Genomic DNA, 24,916 nt, shown 5'->3' on the forward strand with positions numbered 1-24,916 from the left:
TCCCCCAGCGCACACATCCACACACACACAAACACACACACACACACAAATATATATATATATATAAAAAAAAAAAAAGACGACGACCGTGTTTGCGACAACGTCTATCGGTGTTCTTAGAGTTGCTCTCAGCTTTCGTGTTTTTTTTTATATACTATATTTTTTTTTTCTAGCGTGTTTTTTGTGTTCATTATTTGTTTTTGAGTGTTTCTCCTCTCTGGTTATGGTAGTAGTAGTAGTACGCGTGCATCCCGTGAGCGTATTCGTGCTGACCAATATCGAAGGGGATTGGCTAAAATATTGTTTGTTTTCGATTCGTCGAGAGTGGACCTGCTCGATTTAAAGCAGCTGCAAAAAAAAAAAAAAAAAGAAAATAGGGAAAAAATAAAGGCGAAACTCTTTGACGGATGGAGTCGCCGCTACGAAGCGCTCACGGAAAGTTTGTTCCCAAAGTACCGGGTTTTATGGCACGGCGTCGGGTTGCACTTTATCGAGTCGGATCCTTTTACCGGCAGTTTTGGCATCTGCTCGGTTCAGATTGTTGAGCCGCTTTCCCTGCCTCTCGAAGAGATGCCGAGCCAGTGTGAAACTGGCGGTGGCGGACCCCGCAGATAAAACACTCTACTTCATTGGCGGACAGACTGCCAGTACACCGCACAAACGACAGTCTGCTGTCTGGGCTGTGTTTCTTTCATATGCGGAGCGATTGTTCGTCTGCTTCTTTTGCAGGGGTTGTGGTGATGTTGGAACGTCGAGCTCTGATTAGCTCTGATTGAAAGAATAGGGGATAGACCTCAAGGCAGCTTGCTTTGAGGTCTACCCACTATCCTTCAACCCGAGCCAGTCAGAGCCCGGCGCTCTGACGTCACCACAAACCCTGCAAAAGAAGCAGACGAACTTGCGCTCATACAAAAGACAGTCTGCAGAGATATTCTAAACATACATTTGTACGAAGACAACATATATGCTTCCGAGATGCTTCAGGCGCAGGTTATTCTATCGTCATATCTGCAGAGCGTGTCTTTTGTAGGATGTATGGGCAGTGTGACCGCCCATACATCCCACATACGTTTCACCGTATACAATATGTACCGCAGCGGGACGCCACAGGCCATCCCGGCCAATTTAGCGCTGTCAACGTACCACGTGACTTACGGTCTCCGCGCGTCACTGCGCCCACTCTCGGGCAATATTGGGGACTTTTAGCAAACCGTTACCGTGTTCCGCGTGTCACATGCTTCAAAGGCTCCGGTATTAGCCAGCGATACGTGGAACATGGTAACGGTTTGCTAAAAGTCCCTATTGAATTGGCTTCGATGGTTTTAATACCGTCCTCTGCACTCCACTTAATGCCGTCCTCTGCACCCAAAAATGGGCTCCAAAAATGGAGCCCATTTTTGCCCGTTTTCGGTTTCTGGTGCCATATGTGTTCGAAAACTCCGTCGGCCGCCATTTTTCCATTGAAATTTTCAGAAAATCACTTATAACTTTTGATTAAGTCATCGGATCGGGCTGAAACTTTGGCATCTGGTTATGACCGCTAGCGCTACCTTTGGGCGGCGAATGAGCGTTCGGCGATGCCTAGTTTATTTTTGCGGTAAAAAAGACCGTGTAAATTTTCCCTTGTGACCACCCTGCACAGATATATATATATATATATATATATATATATATATATATATATATATATATATATATATATATATATATATATATATATGTATATGTGTGTGTGTGTGTGTTTGTGTGTGTGTGTTTGTGTGTGTGTGTGTGTGTGTGTGTGTGTGTGTGTGTGTGTGTGTGTGTGTGTGTCTGTGTGTGTGTCTGTGTGTGTGTGTGTGTGTGTGTTGAAAAAGAAAAGACACAAACACAACTTCTATCTGGCATTGGAGTGGGAACGCAGTTCCGCTTCGAGCTCCAGTTTCCTTACATCGCATGGACCTTTGCGTAGCAAGCTGTATTGCGTTTCTAAAGTTTGCCCACTGCACGCGTGCTATTCGACGTTTCTCTTCTGAACAGTCGCTCTTCGTCGAGGATTTTAACCGAACCGTGCCGACTGCATTTGGCGCGCTTCCGATGAACGCATGGCGACGGCGCGACGACAATGCAGGCTCATTGGCGCGGTGTCGTGCATTGAACTCGGTAAAGGCGCGCATCTGGGACACGCTCCGACAACCAGCGCGGGAGGCGTAGAGCTATTAGCGATGTGCGCGACCAAAAGCGTCGCTGCGGTCAGCTTTCCACGACTGGCCAGACCATGGGCATAGGGGCATTGTCAGATTGTCAACTTTGACGGTGTTAGTTCCGGTGGCGATGGTTCATGGCTTCCACTGTGCTTTTTAAACACACCATCGAACTCGTCGTCGCTACTGGTGGTAAGTAGTCAGGGTAACAACTGGTGACGTCACGGCGAGGAAAACCGCAGTCGTGACGTCACGGATGGAAACCATTAGAGGGCGCCACCGAAATATCTCGGCGCTAATAGCTTCGAATGTGGCGTCTTTATTGCTCTCGTCGACAGGAATGAGAGTGTCTCAACCTCGATGGCGTCGGTTTTGAAAACACGACGACTCTGAGCTTCTGCTGTGCTTTTTTTGCGCACACCATCCAACTTACCGTTTACAGCTATTACATCTTGTTCATGTCTTCGTGGGTAGGAACGATAAAAGTGCGCACCGGATCGAATTAGCGTTCGTAAGAACCAGATCGCCTATATACCTGCACAGAAATCTGAACGTTTTTTAGACTTACGAAACAACATATGGTGAACAGATGTTATCATGCAAACTTCTAAGCACGCTAAATCGTCTCGATATTCAAAATATGCAACCTCTGATTTCATCAGTAAAAGACATTAAAACATTTTTTTATGAGTTGAATTTTTTTTGAATGTAGCAATTGTATTTAGATTGAAAAAAATATACTTTTTTATCGATATATTTGTTACTCTCCTGGGTAATTTCTTTAAATGAGTCGCATATGGATGTCGGGCTGGTGCTCAACTTTGAGTCTAGGGCAATGCTTTGGAAACCCTTAAATGGGCGGTGCTATTTTTCATATACGTTTTCCTTGTATAACAATGTTCCAAAATGACACGTTAAACTTTGTCGGTTTGCTTTCACAAAGCGGGATAGCTTAATGCATTCTTTTATCTTTCTATTTGTAGTTTTCTCCGTGTGCCCTCCTGCCAATTAATTGTATGCGGAAGACTCGTTCCGCTGCGTCTCTGCAGTATTTTTCCTCGGTGTCCCTCCGTCATCAGTCAATCAATCAATGTTTATTTTTCTTTTGTGCTAATCAACAGCTCGAAAGCCTACTGGGTCAAGCACACACAATTGAAATACACACAAAACACAGAGTAGACAAAATAAAGAGTTGTGAAAAAGAAAAAAAAAAAAAAAAACATGCAAATACACAAACGTGTACCTATGCCAATTAAAACACACGTGCATCAAAATGGTCCTTCTCCAAAAGACAGGTTTGTACTAAAAATATCAAATTGCGTGTTTCAAACATTTCGGATACGCGAAACCGGTGATGCGTTTCGAATGAGGTCTGGGTGAAAGACTCTAGAATTTCTAGAGTTCGTTCTAAGTGGAATGCGAAAGTGAACACAGGTGAGGAGAGTAGGGCTGTCAATTGCATTATGAATTAGCCTATGTAAAAACTGAACATCCCGAATAGACCTTCTTTTACCTAAGGTGACCAATGTTAATTTTGCTAAAATCAAATTATATTCATAAAAATACTTTCTTCCAAAATATCTGTCGTAAATGATGCGCACAAATCGCTTTTGTACAGTGCTAATCACACTTGTCTATAACGTGCGAGCGTGCGGCTTTCTCCGGGGAGCGCTAGACTGGTGCCATTCGCGGTAAATAAGCTAGTCACGTGGCGCAACTTGGAACGGCCCGCTCGAGGGGTGTCCTGCCCACCCTAACAGCTTGATAAGCGATAAAAGTAAAGTGCTTTATGATATATCTTTTTTTTTGTTTTTTTGATGACGACATCGTTGATACGCCTTCATGCTCTAGTTTGTTTATTGTTCGAGCAATGATGTTTGTAAAAACTATGCGAGCAGCCTTCCGCATTCGCTGCCTGCTGATAGAGTGGGCAGGACACCCCCTCGAGCGGGCCGTTCCACGTTGTGCCGCGTGACTAGCTTAGTTACCGCGAATGCCACCAGTCTAGCGCTCCCCGGAGAAAGCCGCACGTTCGCGCGTTATAGACAAGTGTGATTACCACTGTACATATATAGTACTTTCACTTGCTGTTACAGATATGCAGTTCCAGACTACAGATGCAAATTCTAGTTTCGAACGCCACTTGGGTACTATATAATCTCAAAAGACAGTGATGAGTGATAAATGGTCTAGTTAAGCAAGGCATTATTCCTAGCGTGCGCAATGACTGACTAATAATGGAGTTCTTGACGGAAAACAAATAATAATAATAATAATAATATTATTATTATTATTATTATTATTATTATTATTATTATTATTATCATCACTAGCAAACGTCTCATCTAAATCTCGTCTGTTTTCATCCGAGCACATCGTCGGCTTGCTGCGTCTTTCTCTCGATGGTGCCCCAAGCCATCGCTTAATTTGGTCGTTTGGCGTCCTCCGTTGACCGTGACAAAGGAAGTTGGTCTTGCTCGCTTACGGGAAGGAAGCTGCGCCTTGACATTGCGCGGTATGAAATCCACGACCAAAATACATCTTGGATGAAGATTTGAGATGACTATACCTGCAGGCGCCAACATTTCTGGCCGATTTTAGAGCGCGCCTCAGGTATTGATGCCACCTTATAATATATATGCACGCGTAGTCTTCCACGTTAAATCCGACAGCAGACGGCGCCACACGACCCGATGCAGTAAACTCCCTCGATATTTGTTTTACGAGTAACGACAACCAATGCGCAGAGCGAATCGTCTGCGTCTTGCGCGGGAATCGCGCGGTGACGTCAGAACTACGCCGAGCTCTGATTGGCTGTGGTTGAAAGGATAGGGGGTAGACCTGAATGCTCAATGCCTTGAGGTTTACCCACTATTTTTTTTTTTTTTTTTTTTCAATCCGTCAATGAGAGTTTGGCGTTTCGACATCATCGCAACCCCTGTGCAAGAAACAGACGAACTTGCGCTGGGCATACGAATGACAAAGCACTTTCCGCTGGAACAAAATGGCGGCATTCATTCAGTCTCCTGCTGTGCGCCACCCATTCGCTCTCTAAAACCTGCACCGTCACGCAGTCGGCGCTTGAAAGAATGTCGCTACTTGTAGGACGTAAAGTCCTTAGATAAGAGCTTCCTGCAAGTAGCGACATTCTTTAAAGCGCCGACTGCGTGGCGGTGCAGGTTTTAGAAAGCGAATGGCGGCGCACAGCAGAGGTTTGAACCGAATGCCGCCATTTTGTTCGAGCGGAATGTGCTTTGTCATTTTTGTTGGTTGTCGTTACTTCTAAAATAAGTATCGAGGGACTTTATGGACGGAACACTTATGTAGGGACTTTACGATGCAGCTAATCAAGCACCCACTAAAAGTGCATCGTCACGGCGCTCGTCCCCTTTGCGCGCCTGCTATCCCACACTCAGAAAAAAAAGAAAAAAGGTGTAGCCATTACATCTTTTGTCCTATATAGTATACGCCCCGCCCCGAGACTTTAGTTTGACGTACAGCGTACTGACGTCGATCCGACGGTACCACCTTTAATAAAGCTTGGACTTGGGTTTGGGCTAGTTGGTTGTTCATTGATAGACGTGCTGCGCTGCGAAGTTCTACAGAACAAACGCGTGACTAAAAATTGAAATGAAAAGGATGAGTTTACATTGAGATGAGGAGAAACACAACTAACACAAATGGGCGCAGACTAACAACTAACGCGTGACTAAAAATTGAAATGAAAAGGATGAGTTTACATTGAGATGAGGAGAAACACAACTAACACAAATGGGCGCAGACTAACAACTCAGTTGTTAGTCTGCGCCCATTTGTGTTAGTTGTGTTTCTCCTCATCTCAATGTAAACTCATCCTTTTCATTTCAATTTTTAGTCACGCGTTTGTTCTGTAGAACTTCGCAGCGCAGCACGTCTATCAAGGTACCACCTTTCACGGGCTGCTTGATAGCCGAGTGGTGCTACTTATTCATTTATGCCTAATGCACGCGTTACTGACTAAAAAAAAAAAGAAAAAAAAAATTGGAAAAGGGGGTTTGGCTCAATTGCAAAGCCTCGTTTTTTTTGTTTTTTTTTTCTCCTGTAGTTTTTGGTACTTTAGAATGTTTAATTAAAGTTATATCACACCGTTATCAAGCCCCTGGTAAAAGTTGGGTTCGTCAGTTTGACAAGTGGAGTTTTGGGGGTTTACTATTTATATGGGACAAAAAGGGCTTAATGCCCCATGGTCCTGCGAAAGGCGACGAGCCGCCTGCGTTTGCTTGGGACCCAGTTCTTGTCACTAACGCGGATGATTAGATTATTATCACGTTCCGCCACTGCTAGCTTTGCGCCTGCTGCACGAGTGCGAACTTTAGCTCGCCCCCGAGTTTCCCACGAGATTCAAGTCGTTCTAAAATTGACTGATATAGTGGTTTTTGATGACGCTCAGTAAGTTTTTAATTGTAACCCTAAGTCTATTTTCAATAATCCAAAAGTTAATTAACGAATCTTAATTAATTACCCGACTTATCGCAAAGATTAGCCACCCACATAATGTCACCCTGGCCGCATAACTCACCTGCACAAACCGCAAAAGTATAACTTATACGCCTTTTTTAAACAAATCTGTAAAGCTTAAAAAAAAAAAAATTGCATATATAATTATTGCATCAGCATAAGTTCTACCGTTCTCAAATTAATCTTCTGCCCTTTCTGATCGTGCCGAGGCATAGCCTCCTAGAGGAGGCTATGGCCGAGGTTCCTAGGTGCTTTTATTTATCAGTTTTCTTTGCCCCAATTATTGTGTAATGTCACGCTTAACTGAATATTACATTTGAATCTAAAGTATATGTATTCACGATTAATCCGCCTTATTAGATTCTTTTTTTCTTTTCCAATTTATTTTGTTTTAATTTTGTATTTAATTTTTTATCAAGGATATTTATTTAGTGTTTCCTTATTTGTATTTACTTATTTATTTTCCGGCACTCGAGACCGCGACCGAGATGTCCGATCCGGCCCCTTAGACAAAAAGTTTGGAGACTCCTATAGACATTTTCCACAGGAGCGCCGCCATCTTGAATTGTCGTCACTTCCAGTATGGGCGATGACAAAATAGTAAAACGTTTCAACCTGTAACTAGTAAAAAAATAGAGGGGAGCCAAAACGAGAATGTGTGACGGTTAGGCTTATATCCTAAATGTCTTCTATTGGTGTGGTGACGGCAAAGTAATGTTTTCGCCCATACTGGAAGTGACAACAATTCAAGATGGCGGCGCCCTTGTGGAAAAGGTCTATACTCTGTTTCACCTTATGATGTACCGCAGGAAAGGCTACAAGCGCGAGCTCCTTGCTCAGGGCACATCTCGTCGGTGCACAAGCTCTCGCGCATTAAGGGCAGCCGCAAAGGCTATGAGCTCGCGCGTCTAGCCGTCGCTGCGGTACAACATAAGGTGAAACGGAGTATAGTCTAAAACATTGTCAAAAGCTTCTTGTCGCTATTGTTTGTTTATTTTTGTTGCTCTAGTGGGACTCGGGCATTATAAGGAACACGGCCGTCTGCAGTCGCGTTGTGAAGCTGCGCGCGTGGAAAGAAACGACGCCGTCGTCGTCGTTGTTGTGGGCACCGCATGTACAAGCGTGGGATCCGCTATGCCATCGTTATCTGATGACGAGTTCCGGAGCTACTCGATAAGAAGATATGAAACCGCAGCTTTGCGCGATGGTAATCTGTCGCGTGCTCGTTGGGGAGTAAAAAACAAACGAAAAAGGAATGGCCAATCAGCTGTGACAAATGTTTTCTCGTGCGCAGCTGCCCGCCGGTTTTTGAGATATCGTCGAGCGAATGTCTGTTTCCGAGCAGACGCTGCGGGTGGCATCGCAATCGTTTTGCATATAACTTCCCCGACATTACACTTCGGTGGAAAAAGATTTAAGAAATTGCGCTACAGCCAGCCGGCAACGGCCAGGCGGCGCCAGCAGGGTGAGAGCGCACGGTTATACCCTGTCTCGTCGTCACTTGGCAAAGGGTAAACGATAAGCCCCACATTGCGTGCCGAAGGCTTCGAAATGCGCGACGTATACGAGCGCAACGCACACGTATTAGAGCATGACACAGCGAAAAGCCTGATGCTTCTCAGGAGTTGAGGCGCGCTCCGGTGATAGGCAGTCGCGTTCCGATTGGCCCGCCTTGGCCGTAGCTTCCGCTCCGCTGGCACGTTACGCGATCACACGCACACGTATTAGAGCATGACACAGCGAAAAGCCTGATGCTTCTCCGGAGTTGAGGCGCGCTCCGGTGATAGGCAGTCGCGTTCCGATTGGCCCGCCATGGCCGTAGCTTCCGCTCCACTGGCACGTTACGCGATCACAGCTTCCTGGGATACCCAGTATTTCTTGCTTCGGACACTAGGCTCAGCGGCGCCACCTGAGTAATAGCTCACGTTTGAACAATGCAGCCGCCACTCCCAGGGGTACCCAATATTTCTCGTTTCAGGCGCTAGATGGCGCCAAACCAAACAGCATTGCAGATTGCCTACAAATTGGCTTCATTTTCATACCTTCGTTAGCAGCCAAGATTAAAAACACTAGGTGGTTGAAGCCGCCAACAATCCATCCAGCCATTCATCCAGCTGTTGGTAACATTCCCTCCCCCTGTTTTTTAGTACGCTCTGTACGCCTCGCGTTTGTTTTCTGAGAGCCGGCACCGTTGCACCAGTTGGTGTCGCGAATGAATGTTGTAGCCTTTAGATTCGACAATTTTTCAAGCTGGTCCAGTTCAAGCGAAAATAAAATAAAATGAAAAAGAAGGGGGTTAATAGTCGATTCTCCTATCTGGCCGTCGATAAGTTCCTCTTGTGAATCCAACGGCGACGTTTCTCGAAAAAGAGGTTCGTACTCGTGAAAATGGGCTCCCAGTTTCGACGTGGGACAAAATAAACGAAAACAAACCAACGCGCAAGCGGTGAGCTTTTATTTGTTGTTGTTTTATTCTCTCCACTTAATGGTTTTGCGAGGAGGTTTGTTTTCTTCGTTTTATTTTGTTTTTAAATGTGGACGAAAACAGCTGAGCGGAAAGTGACCTTGATAACACATTTGTTGTTGGAGCCTGTATATAAAAAAGAAAACTCGCTCTTTTTATTTGATTATTTCGACGGTCATATGCTCCTATAAAAGCTCGAATACCATATCGAGAGCATACGAGGCACTGACAAAGTAACTTTTACATGCGTTTTTTTTTTTTTTTCGAAGGGGGGATTAAAAAGGTCGAAGCTTTGCACGGGATCTGTTTTTCCTATCTGTGCCAATTTGTATCGCCTGCTGCGCTGATTTCTTTTAAAATTTATTGCGCAGGAGCGCGGATTATTCTAATAACGTAATGGCAGTGTCTCTCTCTTTCCCCTCCCCCTCCTCCCTCCGTCTCCGCCTCGGTGACTCCGAGGCAAAGCGTCGAAAGCGTCAGCCTACGGATCCCCTGGTGGCGGTTTCGAATCCCTGCCGAGGTTCCCGCAGCCTGACAGACGCTTATAGACGCTTTTCGAAAGTCACGTGCCGATTATTAGAAGGTGGGAACCACTGCACAGGGATGGAACAGCTGACATCGTGGAAGGTGCGAATTATTTCATAAGATAGCGGACGCTAGGAACTGACGGACCAATTAAACAGCGTTGAAAGTGCAACGTCACTGCGCACCTTTGTCTGCGGTTATGTTTTGTGCCTTCCAATCCAACCAAACGCATTAATTAATGTGTGCCGTGCACGTTTCGGTTTGAGTTCGCCATTGTGCAGAGATTCCTCAATGCCAAGAGAGGGCAGTCATCCGATAGAGGTCTATTGCAGAGAAGGCGCCTAGCTGCCTTTCGGTTGCACGTCAAAACATCCCCGGGCGGTCCAATTGGATCCTCAATCCTCGGCCGGGGCGTGCCAGATGCCCTTCGTTGGTTTGACACGTACACCCCAGCAAATCGAACCTTTTCGTTTTTTCTCCTCCGTTCTTTCCTTTTCTTTCTCATTTTTGCCTGGCCTTGATGTTGTGTTTGAAATCTGGTTCAATCGCAACGGACTGCTGGGACGTTTACATAATCGGCTCGCTGTGTCAAGTGTGTGCGGTGAATGTTTGCTCGCGTGTGCGGAAGGGCTCTGACCCGGTTACCACACTCACGGCGTAGTCCCACGCAGATTTTGGACGGACTTGGCGCGTGGATGTTGATCGACAGCCGCGTATGTGTGCTGGCCACAGCACACTCATTTCGGGGCAGATGAGAAACGGCCACTCGTTCTAACTCTCCCTCTTTCTCTCTCCCTCGAAAAGCTGCTTGCCTCTGCATGTCTGTATGTGGGAGTGTGTGGCAAAACCAGCTCACTAGCCTAATGACGTCTTTCATAATGCTATTGTGCAAGAAATACTTCGGAAAGCAGACTGTATGTAAGTATACTATTTCAGGTTCGGTAGACGGAATACTCGAAAGTTAAACGTAGTTTAAGTATTTGACTAAAAACCCCGAGACTGGGAAGAGAAGGGACGGACAAACACAAAGTCTCAATTTGAGATCTTGTGTTTGTCCGTCCCTGCTCTTCCCAGCCTCGGGGTTTTTAGTAAAATGTTTAACCACCACCAGCTCGTTTGGGCACTAACTTTCTGTTCAAAATTTCATGTTTTTATTTTTTTGTATGCTTTGAGTAGAGTAAGCACCGTCCAACGAAATGTGTGGAGTGGTCCGAGCAATAATCGCCACTTGGGAACCCGAGGTGCCAGCTAAGATATGTCGTCTGCAAGTAAAACTGTAACGAAATCATCGAAATTGCGCTTTAATTTCTAGAGGAACTAAAACAATTACTTGTTTCTTTAATCATCTTTCGCGGAGACAGGTATTGACTTCGGTGACGTTCATTTGATAGCGCTTTAATCGCAATGAAATGTATTCGTTCCTTATTTACTCGTCGGCTCGTGGAGGCGCCAAGTGTTTGGAGCCTTATGGCTAAGCTTGTTTTATTATTTCCCCACACCAACCGTATTGTTTTGTTTTTTTTAATCATAGAGGAAGCAAAGTACCAGATAACGAACTTCCTGGTAGCCTTAGGGTGGCATCGGTCGTTTCGTAAAGACCGTTTACGAAACGACGGTTTACTTCACTGCCGGTAGCCCCAGCGTTCTGTGATGAGGGATTACTTTTTGCACCGCGGAAAGCCCTTGAACGTCGTTTTCTCTGGCAAACCGAGTAGTCGTGATTGTATATTAAATTGCTGTCGTGATTACATCTAGTCAGAAGTGACGAATTAGGAATTGAAGATTGCTCCGGACAGTAATTAAGTTCCAGTATTTTGATTCCCGTAATCGAGTTTCTTCCCAAGTAAGACGCTGCTTCATTTGAAGTCTGGCCATTTTCTGTTATGCGTTTTCTGTCTGTCGTTTCGGTCAGTCAAACTGCGTTCATGGACGACATGTTCGGTTTTAAGCTCGGCACTTATGCGCGCGTACGCTGTTCGTGCTTTTTCTAGTGGTTTCCAGATTATCATCGTCACTCAGACAAAAATCAAAATGTAGTTAAAAAAAAAATGACAAAGAAAGAACGTGGTTAGGGTTTGGCATGTGATAGCACGCGATTTGTTTGCGCAGCTGGGAGCGTCCTGTGATGGCTGTCGAGTTGCCAACCAAGGATCGCGATGGAAGTTTTATGACGCATTTAGTGAGAAAACGTGATCTCCGGGGATATGTTTATGTTTTTTTTACAACTTTTTCGATTAAAATAAATACTGTAGTAGTGGAGACGTGGAAGTTACCGTCAGAGAGTAGAATTATGCTTCAATTAGTTATTTATGCTGTAACTGCACTCTAAAAAAAGTTTGTGCGTCTACTTTCCCGCACAATACTCGGAGAGCCAATCAGAGCAACTTACCGAGGCAGCTCAGCGAATGACGATGCTGAAACATATCTTTAGACCAAAAAACACAGTCTGAGTTGTGACATTAAGCAATGCAAAACGTCACGCTTGCACAATGTCACAACTCAGACCGCGTTCTTTGGTCTAAACATATGTTTCGGCATTGTCATTCGCTGAGCTGCCTATGTAAGTTGCGGTGATTGGCTCTGCGACTGTTGTGCGGGAAAGCAGACGCACGGGCTTTTTTTTAGAGTGTGAAATGTAAATTCGGTGTTCGACAAAATACTTGATAAAAGTATTTAAGTTACTAAATACCTGCTTCATAAAGTATTTAAAATACTACTCAAGTTACTTTCACTGTAAAGTATCTTGAGTAGGGTACAAATACTTAGAAATGTAATTCAATTAGTTTTGAAGATACTTTCGCGTTGCGTAATTTGTATCGACGTCAGTGACAACAACAATTATACAGCTGCGCAAATCTGGGTTACCAGAATGGTTTATTAGCACGCAACAACACAAAACGGGGGGAAAAATATCATAGGGCTATTTTATGCAGTCCAACTATAAGGAGCAAAATATTGTCACGAATGGCAAATGATGATGAGGTGGCGAATAACTGAAGAAACTAAAAGTTTAATGCGGCGAACTTGTGCCCGAAACAAAATAGAGAAAGGCTAGCGTCGCAGGCGTCGATTTCGGTGAAACAGTAGGATCGAGCGCTGATGCGAGACTGACTCCGGACCGCCACTTGGAGCAGCTTTTGTACCCGCGTGTGTTTCTGGAACATTCTGCGTAGAAAGTTCGGCGCGTAGAACATTCGTAACTCGATCAGACGACAATGTTCTCGAACTTCCGACAATGTCAAGGTCAAAGAATAAATAAAAGAGGAGTCCACTCCCTGGTATCGAACCTGGAGCCTCTGCGCGAGAGCCAAGCGCGGTAGCCATTCGGCCACGCGCTCGCCGGGTAACGCGCGTGGCAATATCACTGATAGATGTTACAAAACATTTCTGGGACAACAAGGAGGAGGTCGCTTTAGCTATTGGGGAGGAGATCAGACCGTGGCGCCCCAAGCGGTTAACTTTAGAACTACGTGGATGGGGACAACAAATACAATGATTCAGCGCTCGGCTGACTTAACCGAACGCGGCGTCAGCGTTCGGCTGGAGTTCGTGTTCTCCGGTGAGGGGAAGGAGGGGCTCTTTTGTTACCACTCCGGCCTGCATGAACAATGCAGGATGACGGTGCCCAGCTCAGCACAAAAGTCCAAGTGGGTCAACCTCCCATCCTCTGACGACTGCTTTTGGGAGAGTTGGTATTTTATCATTACACTCTGCCCCGTACTCTATTGAAAAAAGATGACATAAACATGCCCACAAGGCCTGTGGACATGTGCACAGGCCTTGTGTTGGGTAAACACCGAGGTGGGGGGGGGGGGGGGGGGGTGACAAACGGGTCAAAGCGCCTCGCCAATAGTGTCATCGCTGAATATCAACATCCTACGGCGCACCTTAGACGCATCGTTTAACTACAATCTATATTTCCTATATGGAGAGTTCACTATAAACGAACTTGGGATACGGATATGTGTGAATGGACAACAAAGAGAACCCACATAATAGCCAAGGCAGTGGTCGCACCTTCTTCAAGTAGGTTGCGTTCAAAAAGGCATTCAACGTTCGTTTCCTGTCCTGTTCTCTTCTTATCAATGTTCGCTTACAGACAGTGTTCGCGAGAGCAATAAGTGCCGCACTAACGACACAAAGAAAAGAAAAGAAAGGGAAAAAAAAGAAAGTAAACCCTCTACATTTTGCTTTAGCAAAGTTAAATATACAAAAAGCAAAACAAAAATGTCTTCATCTTTTTTTCTGTGCGTGTCCATTCCTTATTTACTTCTATTTGTTATTTTCTTGACACTGAAGTCCGCATTGTTGTCGTAGGTCGTTTCCCGGTCTGCGTTGCGCCTCATGGTGGCATCTTCCGTAAAACCACACCTTTTGTTTGTGAATTTTTTTTTGGGAAACCCTATGGAAACAAAAGGTGGCTTTGGGGAGGCGAGGGGAGAACCTTTATTGTACGAACTTTGGGCTGAAATATGAGTCACAATCCTACAAAAAAGCGATGTTTTCACGATCTCAATCAAAGTCACCGTTGCTAAGCGGAGCTAGCAACAGGATTTTGTTGCTCGAAAGAATGTTCACGTTTGGTCGTGCCACGCCCACGCCACTTCACACCGAAAAATTCGAAAAATTGCGGGATGTCAAAAATGTATTCAAGATGAGTACCAAATACTCGGAATTGTATGTGAAATAGAGTATTAAATACTCTCGATCAAAGGTATTTGCAAGATACCAAAATACTTCAAGAAGTATTTGAAATACAGTATCTTTGAGATAGGCACAAGTCTGAATGTAATTAAATTGCAAATACGGTTTCATTTTGTTTTGACAAATACATCTAGTTTAGTTAGTTACCTCTAAAATAGTGCCTGTCGTTCAGGTGTTGTGTAGTTGATGACCAACAACTCATTTACCGACGTGACAAAGATATTGGCACGGTTCTTTGTTGATGCTACTTTCTGCCCACGATGAAGTTTGCTGCAGCGAAAACACGTAGCACTTAAGTTGAGACTAACTTCAACCGGCTCGCCTGCCTTTTAATTCTTTTCACAATTAATTACAATATCTTCGATTATTAATATTATATTATTTTTTGTTAGATAATTTACAGTTACTTTACAAACCCGGACGACAAAGGTTCGTGGTCGGCAATAAGCTGGTCGGTGGCCTAGTAACTAGGAGCCATAACAGAGGAATTCGATGAAACGGCCCTTAGGCGATTCGATGAAACGGCGTTCGATAATGAAGTAGATGAAGTTGTGTATAAAAATTAAAGTAAATTCCAAAATATTACAAACTGTAACGTTGTTCATTGAAAAGGCGTTCTAGGAAACGGCGTTCGATGAAACGGTGTTCGATGAAACGGCTTCGATGAAACGGCATTCGATGAAACGGCGTTCGATGAAATGTCCGGACCCAAAAGGCATGCGGTCGTGCGTCACTACTGCTTGGCGCGCATTAAAGACCAAGCAGTGGCACTGCACTGGCTAAATTTCCCGTCTACAGCGGAGGTACTATAGACACCCATTGGGGGATGACTAACCGTTCTTTAAACGTATACACAATTACTGTCGTGACAGTAAGATAGCCAAACGGGTAGGCTATTTATACGAAACGGCTGCATGTTTTAGGCCTAGTGAAATGAAAACAGATTTATGTTTAAGTCACGGAATGAATAGGATGGAACGCAATATCAAATGGAACACATTTATTTAGCAGATCGCCGCTGCCGCACTTGGCACGCAAGGCTTGTCACAAGATGGCGGCGCGGGTGACGTCGTGTCAGCGTCGAGCGGCGGACAATGTTCATCTTGTTGGGTGCATCTCTATCCAACGGATGGAGATATCTCGATGATTCATTCACCATCGTGTTTAACTTGATAAGGTCTATCTGTGTTTGACGTTTCAGCGATATGTATACAATAGGAACGAAGACAGAGGCCTCGACAGTCAATCTTAGGTTCGAATTTTAACTTTCACGAGGAGTTTGTCGACACAGTATTGTCACAAGTTGTATGTTAGCACCTATTGTGGAGTGCATTTCTATTGAACTTTGAAACGACACCAGAAACAAACGAATCGAACGTCACGTCTGCTAGCGACTGCGACTCAAACTGCAATAATGCGCACTCGGACGGCTCATTGTAAGCGCTGTTTCAACCCGCGCCTGCATGGGGAGGAGGAGGAGGAGGAGGAGGAGGAGGAGGAGGAGGGGAGGGGAGGGGAGGGGAGTGATCGGCGTGTTTCTAGCACCCTTTCGGGTGAGTCGTTGCCACGTTAAAAGAATTTTGCCGACGCCATTTGTACACCCACTGAGCGTCGCACATAAACTTTTAATAAATACTTTTTTTTTTTTAGCGTCGTTTTGACATGGTTTTAAACGTGTTGTTTTGGTGTTGCGTATGTGGAAAAATTTAAACACCCGGGAAAATATGACTTGTTCAGGCGTCGTATAGCAAACAGCTGCAGCCGGATAACGATAACAGGACGTAAAACTTCCAGGTTCGGGTGGTCTCTGCATTCTGACATTCCTGCTTGTTATTGTTGTGAATAATCGAACGGATATCTTTAATATGCTCTTTTCGTCTACTCTGATCCTTAGCCACCTGGTTGACATGTCCTGTAGGGGCGACGAAAACAAGACTAAAAAAACATTTCATCCTTTATATATATATATTTGAAGGATGAAATGCTTTTTTAGTCTTGTTTTCGACGAGAATGTGGCACGGTTGCGCCTATATCCTGCATGTCTTCTATTGGCTTGGCGACGGCAAAACAATGCTCTCGCCCATACTTGCAGTGACGACATGCCAGATGGCGGCGCCCGTGTGAAAATGGTCTATGCCCGGCGAATATTCGAGATATGATTATCTCTCTAGTAAGGTAAACTCTGTTTTCTTGTTGGTATCCTTTTCTTATGCATTTTTTTTTTCGTTTGGGGAAGTGTGTTTAAAGTACTGTCGGTGCACGCACAAAAAAAAAAAATGAACTAAACAAAAATAGGAAACAAGTGTCAGAAATCTATTTTGACGTCCCATTAAAACAACGCAACAACTTCTATCATTTGCGTGTTTTTTTTTGTTTCTTTTTTTAGATTTCGATCGATTAAAGAGCACCACCTCATTCCACATCAGCGAGAAATATCGATTAACGAGCTACGGTCGCAGTTCATTATAACTTTGGTTCATTAGCCACGTCGCCGACCTGTGTACAAGCTCTAACTCGGTAATCTAGATCTATATAGCGGTGTCTCTAAGCAAACTACTGATCTTTTTTTTTTTTTTTTGGCTCCTTTGGGATGAACGGACAGTTCGAAAAAAACCCAATGAAACAGGAATATTGATCGAGTTGGTCAAGCCCGTCGCTGCTGTTATTTATCGACTCATATTAGTCATCCATCCGCAACGGCAATTGACCATCGCCAAACCATTGGTCGCGCTATGAGTAGGAAAATGAAAATAAATAAACAGAAAACTAAGAAAGCACCCGCCAAGAAAATGTGGGTCGGGACTGGCGGTGCACGGTAATCACGGCCCGTGCCGCTGGTTTTGACGTAATCGGCACGTCGTGCTGCGGCCTTGCTTTTCTTTCGCGGCGCGACGCTGCAAAACGTTTTTCGTTCTCCCGCCTGAACATTTTCGTCTCGCCGAGTGATTCCCATGACCAGCATCGTCTTGAGGCCACAAAAATTAGACGAAAATAAACGTAGCGATAAAAAGAACAAGAATCAAAAAGCTCCCAAGATGACCGAGTTTAAGGTCAAAGCGAAGCGGCGGCGGCGGGACAGGACGGACGGCCAGACAACCGGTCGGGCCACCTATCGGCGAGCCAAGAAACGAGTGTCCCACAGCCCGGCTGCTTTCGCCGTTCGTCGCTCCCGGGCCCGTCGGGAGATGGCGCTAATTGGCCGTGCCTTTTATATCTCCTCCCGCCATTACAACTCTTGCATGTCTCTCACGATCTGGGACGCTGTATGTGGGATCATCCGATCATGGTCGACTGTTTGGGGCGGTTCATTATTCTCTTTTATTTGGGAGTGGGTGGATGTGTCTGGAGGAGCTTTTCTGCGCATGCCCGTCACGTACGGACCATGTGTGGCCGCCGCCGCGCCAGTTGTCCCGTATGGAGGTGTTTTCGGACCTTGTTGTGTCTTCCCCTGAGGCAAAGAAACGAGCGGAGTTGTTGGGGAACGTGCAAGAAAAAGACGCTCGGGATGAAGGCGGCGTCTTGCGGCGCCGCGGTGCTTTGTTCGGGGCGAGGCAAAACGGAGCGCGGCGGCGCGATTTCGATCGCCGGATCGTCGTCTCCGATAAGGACGCGAAGAGATCTCGAACGAGCTCGCTAATAATAATCGATCGGCCCTGTTTCTCTGCATCCTTATTTTTGCTCCTTAGGGTCTCTCCGCCGCCGTTGAGGATAATGACGATTCGAATAAAAAAGAACGCACAAATACCGAAAATGCATCCATCCCACGCGTCAAGTAGGAGGCGATGCCCGTCTTGTTTTTGTTTGTTTTTTTCTTTCTTCGTCATCCGGAGAAGGAACGGGCCCAAGTGGAACAATTGGATCAGGCCATCGTGTGAGCGTTAAAGAAACCGCTAAACAAGCAACAGCTGTTCCCGCTGCGTATAATACAATCCTAGTCGCAGCAGGTTTGTCGGCATATTGCTTTTGGTTTCGGTTTCGGCACTCGGTGGACGCCTCCTCGCAGTCACGTGACCCATTGAGTTGTTCCCGTTGGCAAAGGGAAGAGTGCTGCCGGCCTCGATCCTGGATGTGGCGGCGAGCGCAGATCTCTCTTGATCGCCCGAGTCGGTGGTCTCGAATGCACGCGCGCAGTCCGGGCGGTGGTTGAGGACGACCACGCGCGGCTCCCGGTCACTTGTCCTGGTGCTCGTGGTCCCGGTGCTCTCCCTCTGCCCCTTAGATGAAGATCTTCCGTCGTGTGCTCTGTGCGCGGCGTCGGAGGGGCGGCTTAGATGAAGAGTCTGAACCTCATCGGCTTCTGGTGGGCTCTGTGCGCTTTCGAGCTGCTGTCTCTCAAGGCGTACTTTGAGTGCCAGACCGGGAACAGGTGAACGTATTGCTTGACCGCCCGGATAGCGGCCATCCGTGCCACAGTGTTACGTGGTGCCCTGTCCCGTGGTGAAGTGTGTGTGTGTGTGTGAGTGGGAGTGCGTGTAAGCTGATTCTTTAGAACCAACTTGATGCCGTATGTTTACCACAAGGTGGATGGGTGGGCTGTGGGTGTACTTTGAAGCGTCGGAATAGGCTGTATTCGCCGGACTCCTTGCACGCTGCTCACGGCGCATGCTCAGAGCGAGCTCCTGCCTATCACCTGTCAGGAATGGCAGTCTCGATGGCGCGGAATGCACGTTGGGGATGCTGGCCATCCAAGCGCGTTTAGCGTCAACGGCCTCATCTATGGCCTCGAGTGTATAACCATCTATGGCAGTTCAGACTGTTCTCACCGACGAGACAAGATGTGTAGGACGTCTCTTTCGGGTGCTCGGCCTCCAGCACGCGTTCGCCGCCTTCCGTCGTGCTTTGGCTGTGGGTGCAGACTCGAAGCTCCTGAGACGCCGGTGTGTTATCGAAGAGGCTGCTCGCGCTCGAGGCGGGACGACTGAATGACCTCCCTGCGTACTCATTCACCTCCTTGCAAACCAACCGTTCCCGCCCTTCCTTATTTCACTGTACGAATGTCCCGAAGTTGCCAAGAAGCTTCACCACGATCGGCAAACCTTCCGATAGCTTAGGAGTCGCGTACCGTTCTTGGCATAGGCTTATTCATTTTCATAATCAAGCCATCTGCGGTGCTTCACCACCGCGCGCGCGAGCGCACGTGCTTTGTTTATGTTTTTTGATTGTGATATCGGGGTATCTTTCTTTCCTACAGATGCACGTGTTGTTGTTGTGAGGACGACGTGGATCTCTTGCCCAGCGTCGCCGAGCCGCAGAGCTATGGAGGCGTCATCCAGAGCATCCTACACTCGGGCTCCGTCACGACGCAGGTACGGTTCAAGACCCGTTGTCCCCGTTTTCCTCCGCAGCTTTTGTCACACGTTGTCGTGGAAATCGCAACTCCAGGCGATGTGACGCCGGCTAGTGGAGAAGATGTGAAAGAGAGAAGAAACCGTTTATCGAAGTCTGCACATCCGAATGCAGCTCCGGAGTTCCCGGTTGGGCCGATAGGGGCGCCGCGTCGCTGGCTTCTCTCTTGTACGTCCATCCAAAGAGCAGATTCGTAGGTCTACCCAGCCGACTCCGACCAAACTGTTATGCTCATATTCGCCGCTATGATTTTCAGCGCAGGCGACGTATATATGATCTTCGCTACCGAAAGCGAAGCACTCTGGGCTCTTCCGACCAATCAGTAAGAGCGAAGGGAAACGACCGTTTTTGTCTTTTTTGTTTTGTTTGCGCTCGCTCGTCACTCCAAGCTTTCAAACCGTTCCGCGCGTGCTAAAATCGAAAGTGCGGTGCGACGCTGCTGCGCGCTTATAATAATTAGAGATGTACGTCTCTAATTTGACAGAGATTCTGCCGAGTGTTTTGCGTGCCTCATGACGGCGTATTACGGAGTCTACAGCGCGGCGAAGTAACCTCGGAGTGCTCATTCTTCCGCTTTCCAACAGACGACAGGTGAACTTCTATATCATTTTTTTTTTTTTGTCAACGTTCGAAACTCGACTTTTCCATCAGAGCATCGAAATGGATTGCGTATGCAAATCGCCAGGACTTTGGAAGCCTGCCCGGCTTGCCGACGAGCAAGCTGCGCCAGCGTCGTTTGTGCAGCGAGCACTTCGGTGCTACCGTGTTTGCAAGTTGTGGGAAGATTCGTTTGTGGAAAAACGCGTGCCCCACCGTTCTTGTTACGAATCCGTTGCTGCAAGGACTTGCTCATCTGGGTGAGTTGCTGTCAGAGCAATCTTCAGTTAATTTGACAGCTTCGTGTTTATATGTTAGGATAGAGTACCGATAAAGCACCTACAGTCAGAGATGTAGACTCTCCAAAACAGTAGTTCTTTCTTTCTTAATTGCATTGCCTATTAGCGAGTTTGTTTATGGTTTATTCATCGTTTATTCTTATGCAGCTCACCTGCAAGCCTTTTCCTTTATTTCGGTGTTGATTTGTTTGTTTGGGTATTCGAAGTTTAGTTTGTGGGAGTTGTTTATAGAGCATTTAGATAATTCGATGATAAGTGCTATTCTCTTAGTTTGTACATTAAAGTAATTAATTTCGTTTTACATGTTTGACAACTTTACTGTGTTTACTGCCTACTACAGTTCTTGGTTCCCCCAGTTCCCCTTTGAGGGCGGTGGACTGCCAACGGAGTTTGTAGATGCGTGTTTGAAGTACCGCAACTCATTTGAATGGGGTTCAATAAAAAAATACATTTCAATGAGCGTGCTGTTTCTGTTTGATTGCACTGGTAATATCACTTGAAGCGCAGTTGTTGTGAAGTATATCGCGCGCGGCTCGTCTGCTAGACCGGTGCCGTGCTGGCCGCTCACAGCGGTCGGCGCGGCACCAGCCTAGCAAACAAACCAGAAAAAAAAAAAAAAAAGAACCGGGGGGGGGGGGGGGGGGGGGGGGGGGAGGAGGACGGAGGGCGCACGCCAACGGCAGTGGCGGCAGTGGTGGCGCCATCTGGCAGCCTTTCGAGACCGATTTTAATCTCCGACCAGACGTATGTTCGCCTTTCTGCCACTAGCGCCTCGTGGCGCTAGTTTTTCCTTACCATGGTGGAGGCTACAGCTGCACTCGGCTGGTCTGCATTGAAAACTCGCGCGGCCTGGTGGCCGAAATATGGGACAGAGAAAAGGGATTAAATATAAAGCGTTGGAGTAGCAACTTTTTTTTTTTTTTGCTGTTAGATGGGGTTATTTGGGAGAAACACAAACACGTAAACATCTCGGACACCTTTCCGCAAAGCATACTTCCCTGCTTCGTTTCGCCTAAGTCCAGACTCAGCCGACGCCACGAGCTGATGGGACCTTATCAGAGAGCGTCAAAAGCGCACCATCATAATGTTCGTCATGTCTTTGTACGTATTCTGTCGTCTCTGAACCAATCACAAACAAAGACGCTGCTTGATTAGTCCCATTACCTCGTGGCGTCGGCAGCTACTCCCCCCAGATGAGAGGGCTAATGAGTGTTGAATTTTTTTTCGTCGCCACCGTACGGCACTAGCTGGACGCGACTGCGGCGTTCTTCTGAGACTCGTGTTCTCACTGATTCGTCACGAGTTCCAACCGAACGCTGACGCAGCACTCGTGCGCAATCGGAGGCCTTTGTTAGGGACGCAGGATAATTCGTCAGTACACTGAATGGATTGATGGGTGCTAACGGCCGTGCCCTTTATAACGGGCGGTAGATTGCGCCACCTACCTAGACTAGAAACTAAAACTAAAGTATGATTCTTTATCTTTCTTATCTAGGTGTTGCCTCTAGCAAGTTCCAAAAACCGTGAGAATGGATGGGAGATAATCTACGGGGCATTGATAAAATAACAGTTGAAAGATAAGCGTATGCCTGTGCCAACCCTTATTTTATCTGTTTATTTTGTTTACCTGGTTTCCACCGATGCAATTATCAGGTGATTTAAAAGTAAAATTGAACGGAATTTTGAATCCTTGTGGAGAGTCATGGAAAAGAGAGAGCCCAGCCCGAAGTACAAGTCCTGTGGAACCGTTGGTTCCTTTTTTGTTATATTTCTCTGATCAGTGTCTCATCGTGTGTAAGTTCCGGGTTAGTGTCCCGTTGCCACGGTTCTTGCAAGCAAAGAAGCCATCACGCCTATGTTTTGCGTTCACTACAACGACGGCTAAGCATTCTTTTACTATTATTGTTAATGAAGTTAATAGTAAGAATAACAATTAATTTATGTTTTACTGGAGCGCTCAGGAACAATCATGCGGTGCAGTCTTGGTACTGCCACACTTGGTTAAAATGGTTACGTATGTTCCAAGAAGTCCCGAGCAGGAACGAATTACGAACACAATCTTTGTGGCACGTTTTGCCTGTAAATAAAGAACAGTCATTACATTAGAAGAAAGCAAGATATCTCGGAGTTCAAGAAACGAGTTACAGAAGGAACACTGGCCTATGATTCAGGACAAACCTTTTTAATTATTTTGTTGGTTTATCTCCTTTCTTCGCACTGACCCTTTGCTTTTTGCCATAAACCTATTTCTGAAGCTTGGGTGGACACTGGAAGAAGACAGAACAGCCCCAATAGGCGCGATTAAACAGTATGTTTATGGTCTTATTAAAGACAAGTGAAAAGTTGGCCCATGATACAAAGGACGTGTGAAAACCTGCAAGGCGGACTCTGAGACTAATTTGTTTTTACATGCATTTTAGTAATAATCTAAAGCACCGCAACCATTTGCGCTATATGGTCTGTGTCTGCGTACGAGAAATTATCACCTACTTTTCGCCTTCACGCAAATAGGGCGTAGTTGTATTCGAATATTGTCCATTATCAATGAAAAAAAAAAAAGTTTACGTAAATGCTGAAATTTGCGGTCTTAAAATTTTCGGCGAAAATCGAGTGATGGAAGTAGCGTGAGCGCTTGTGCGGTCCGATCAACAAAAAGCAAGATGGCGACCGATATAGATCCTTATTCGCTGAAAAAATAACAGCAAAAAAAAAAAATATATAAAAAATAAACTGGTATCGGTTTTTTGTGAATTCGAAACCGATTATCTAAAGAAAGTCAGTTTTACTTCCTCGGTATTGACATTAATAGCCTACATCATTGCAATAAACTTAAGAAAAAATATATTAGTGTTTTTGTGTCGGAACTTATAGCACTCGGAAGATCCGCAATATTTTTTATTGTTTGTGGTTTGTTGGGCGGTTTAGCTCCGTTGAGTTCGCTTTTCCCTGCGCACCCTTGCACTGTGGCGGAGTTGCACCCGGGGTTTAGACTATCGATCCTGGATATCTTGCTTCGCCGCAGCGCAACCGCATGCTAAGGAAAGACGCACTCCTTGCACACGCGAAGAATTTGAAAAAAGTAAAATAAAAATAAATAAAGTAATGTCAAATAGAACTTGGTGAAGGCTTGCAATAACAAATTCATCATTATTGTGATTTTTTTTTTATATTTGGGATTTAAGGAAGGAATTTAATGTAAAGCTGGAGGATTCTTTGATAACCTTGGTTAATGAAATGCAGCTGGGCAGAATAGGTCTTTAAATTTTTCCAGTTCAATGGGTTTTGTTTGTTTTTTCAGTCTTTTTTTCTTTTAAGGAAGACATATTGCTGACATGCTGATTTTGCATCATCAGAAATCTCTACATATGGAATGGCAATTGGTGTCCCAATTAATTGACAGAAACTGTTTTAACAGAACTAAGAATTGCACAGTTTTGTTGCAAACTTCAGAAGTTGAATGAAACATTTAATCTAGTATTTGACGTTCTATTGTAACATTATTTCAGTGCAATACTATATGGAGCACAAGTTCGTCTGCTTCTTTTGCAGGGGTTGTGGTGACGTCAGAAAGACACCGAGCCCTGATTGACTCTGATTGAAGGATAGTGGGGAGACCCCAACGGCTGCTTGCCTTGAGGTCTACCCACTATCCTTCATTCAGAGCCAATCAGAGCTCGGTGTTCTGACGTCGCCACAACCCTTGCAAAAGAAGCAGACGAACTTGTTCTCCTCATTGGTTCACTTGTGATCTGATAACTGAAGTAACCATTCACTGTTGTTCATGCTGTGCCCTTCATTATTCAACATGTGTCTCAAAAGTGGCTGCTGCTGTGGACCTTTTCAACAAAAAGAATGACTTGGTCACAACAATCTTGGTGGCTTGTTTGGTACTTCTAAGCACTAGTTGAATGTTTGAAGGAATCACACTTGCTGTGCAATGGATGTTGATGAGTGTTTGCACATGAGTGAGGAAGCAAGAAAGACATTGTCAGTTAAATAGGCCAATGCCGAATCTTAAAAGGATGTTGAACTCCCCTCAAAAGAACCTTTTTCTAAGTTCCTAGATAGGACAGATGTCACAAAATAACCCCCCCCCCCCCCCCACCAAAAAAAAAATAAAAGCAGTGCAGTATTTATTGTACGAGACACAGTTTGAGTTAGAACCACTTGTGCAAGTAACTTCTATTTCGAAAGTTGACCCCAAAATAGAAGTTACCGTAGTATAGTCTCGTAATCGCTGGCTTCCTCAAGATAGAAGTATTTTAGCAGAACAGCAACCAATGTTTTGCTAAAATGCTTGG

At 45.6% G+C, this 24,916-nt stretch overlaps 1 protein-coding gene across 1 annotated transcript in view; it reads left to right on the plus strand.

Moving 5' to 3' along the window:
- LOC8024114 (SUN domain-containing ossification factor) overlaps positions 1–24,916 on the plus strand; it is an 89,445-nt gene that overhangs the window by 42,325 nt on the left and 22,204 nt on the right. The window contains exon 2 of the mRNA XM_029992876.4: positions 19,565–19,679. Coding sequence (XP_029848736.2) covers positions 19,565–19,679 — 115 coding nt within the window. The remainder of the gene's footprint in view (positions 1–19,564; positions 19,680–24,916) is intronic.

This window comes from Ixodes scapularis, unplaced genomic scaffold, assembly GCF_016920785.2.
Source record: "Ixodes scapularis isolate PalLabHiFi unplaced genomic scaffold, ASM1692078v2 PGA_scaffold3__209_contigs__length_174095766, whole genome shotgun sequence".
Classification (NCBI taxonomy): Eukaryota; Metazoa; Arthropoda; class Arachnida; order Ixodida; family Ixodidae; genus Ixodes; species Ixodes scapularis.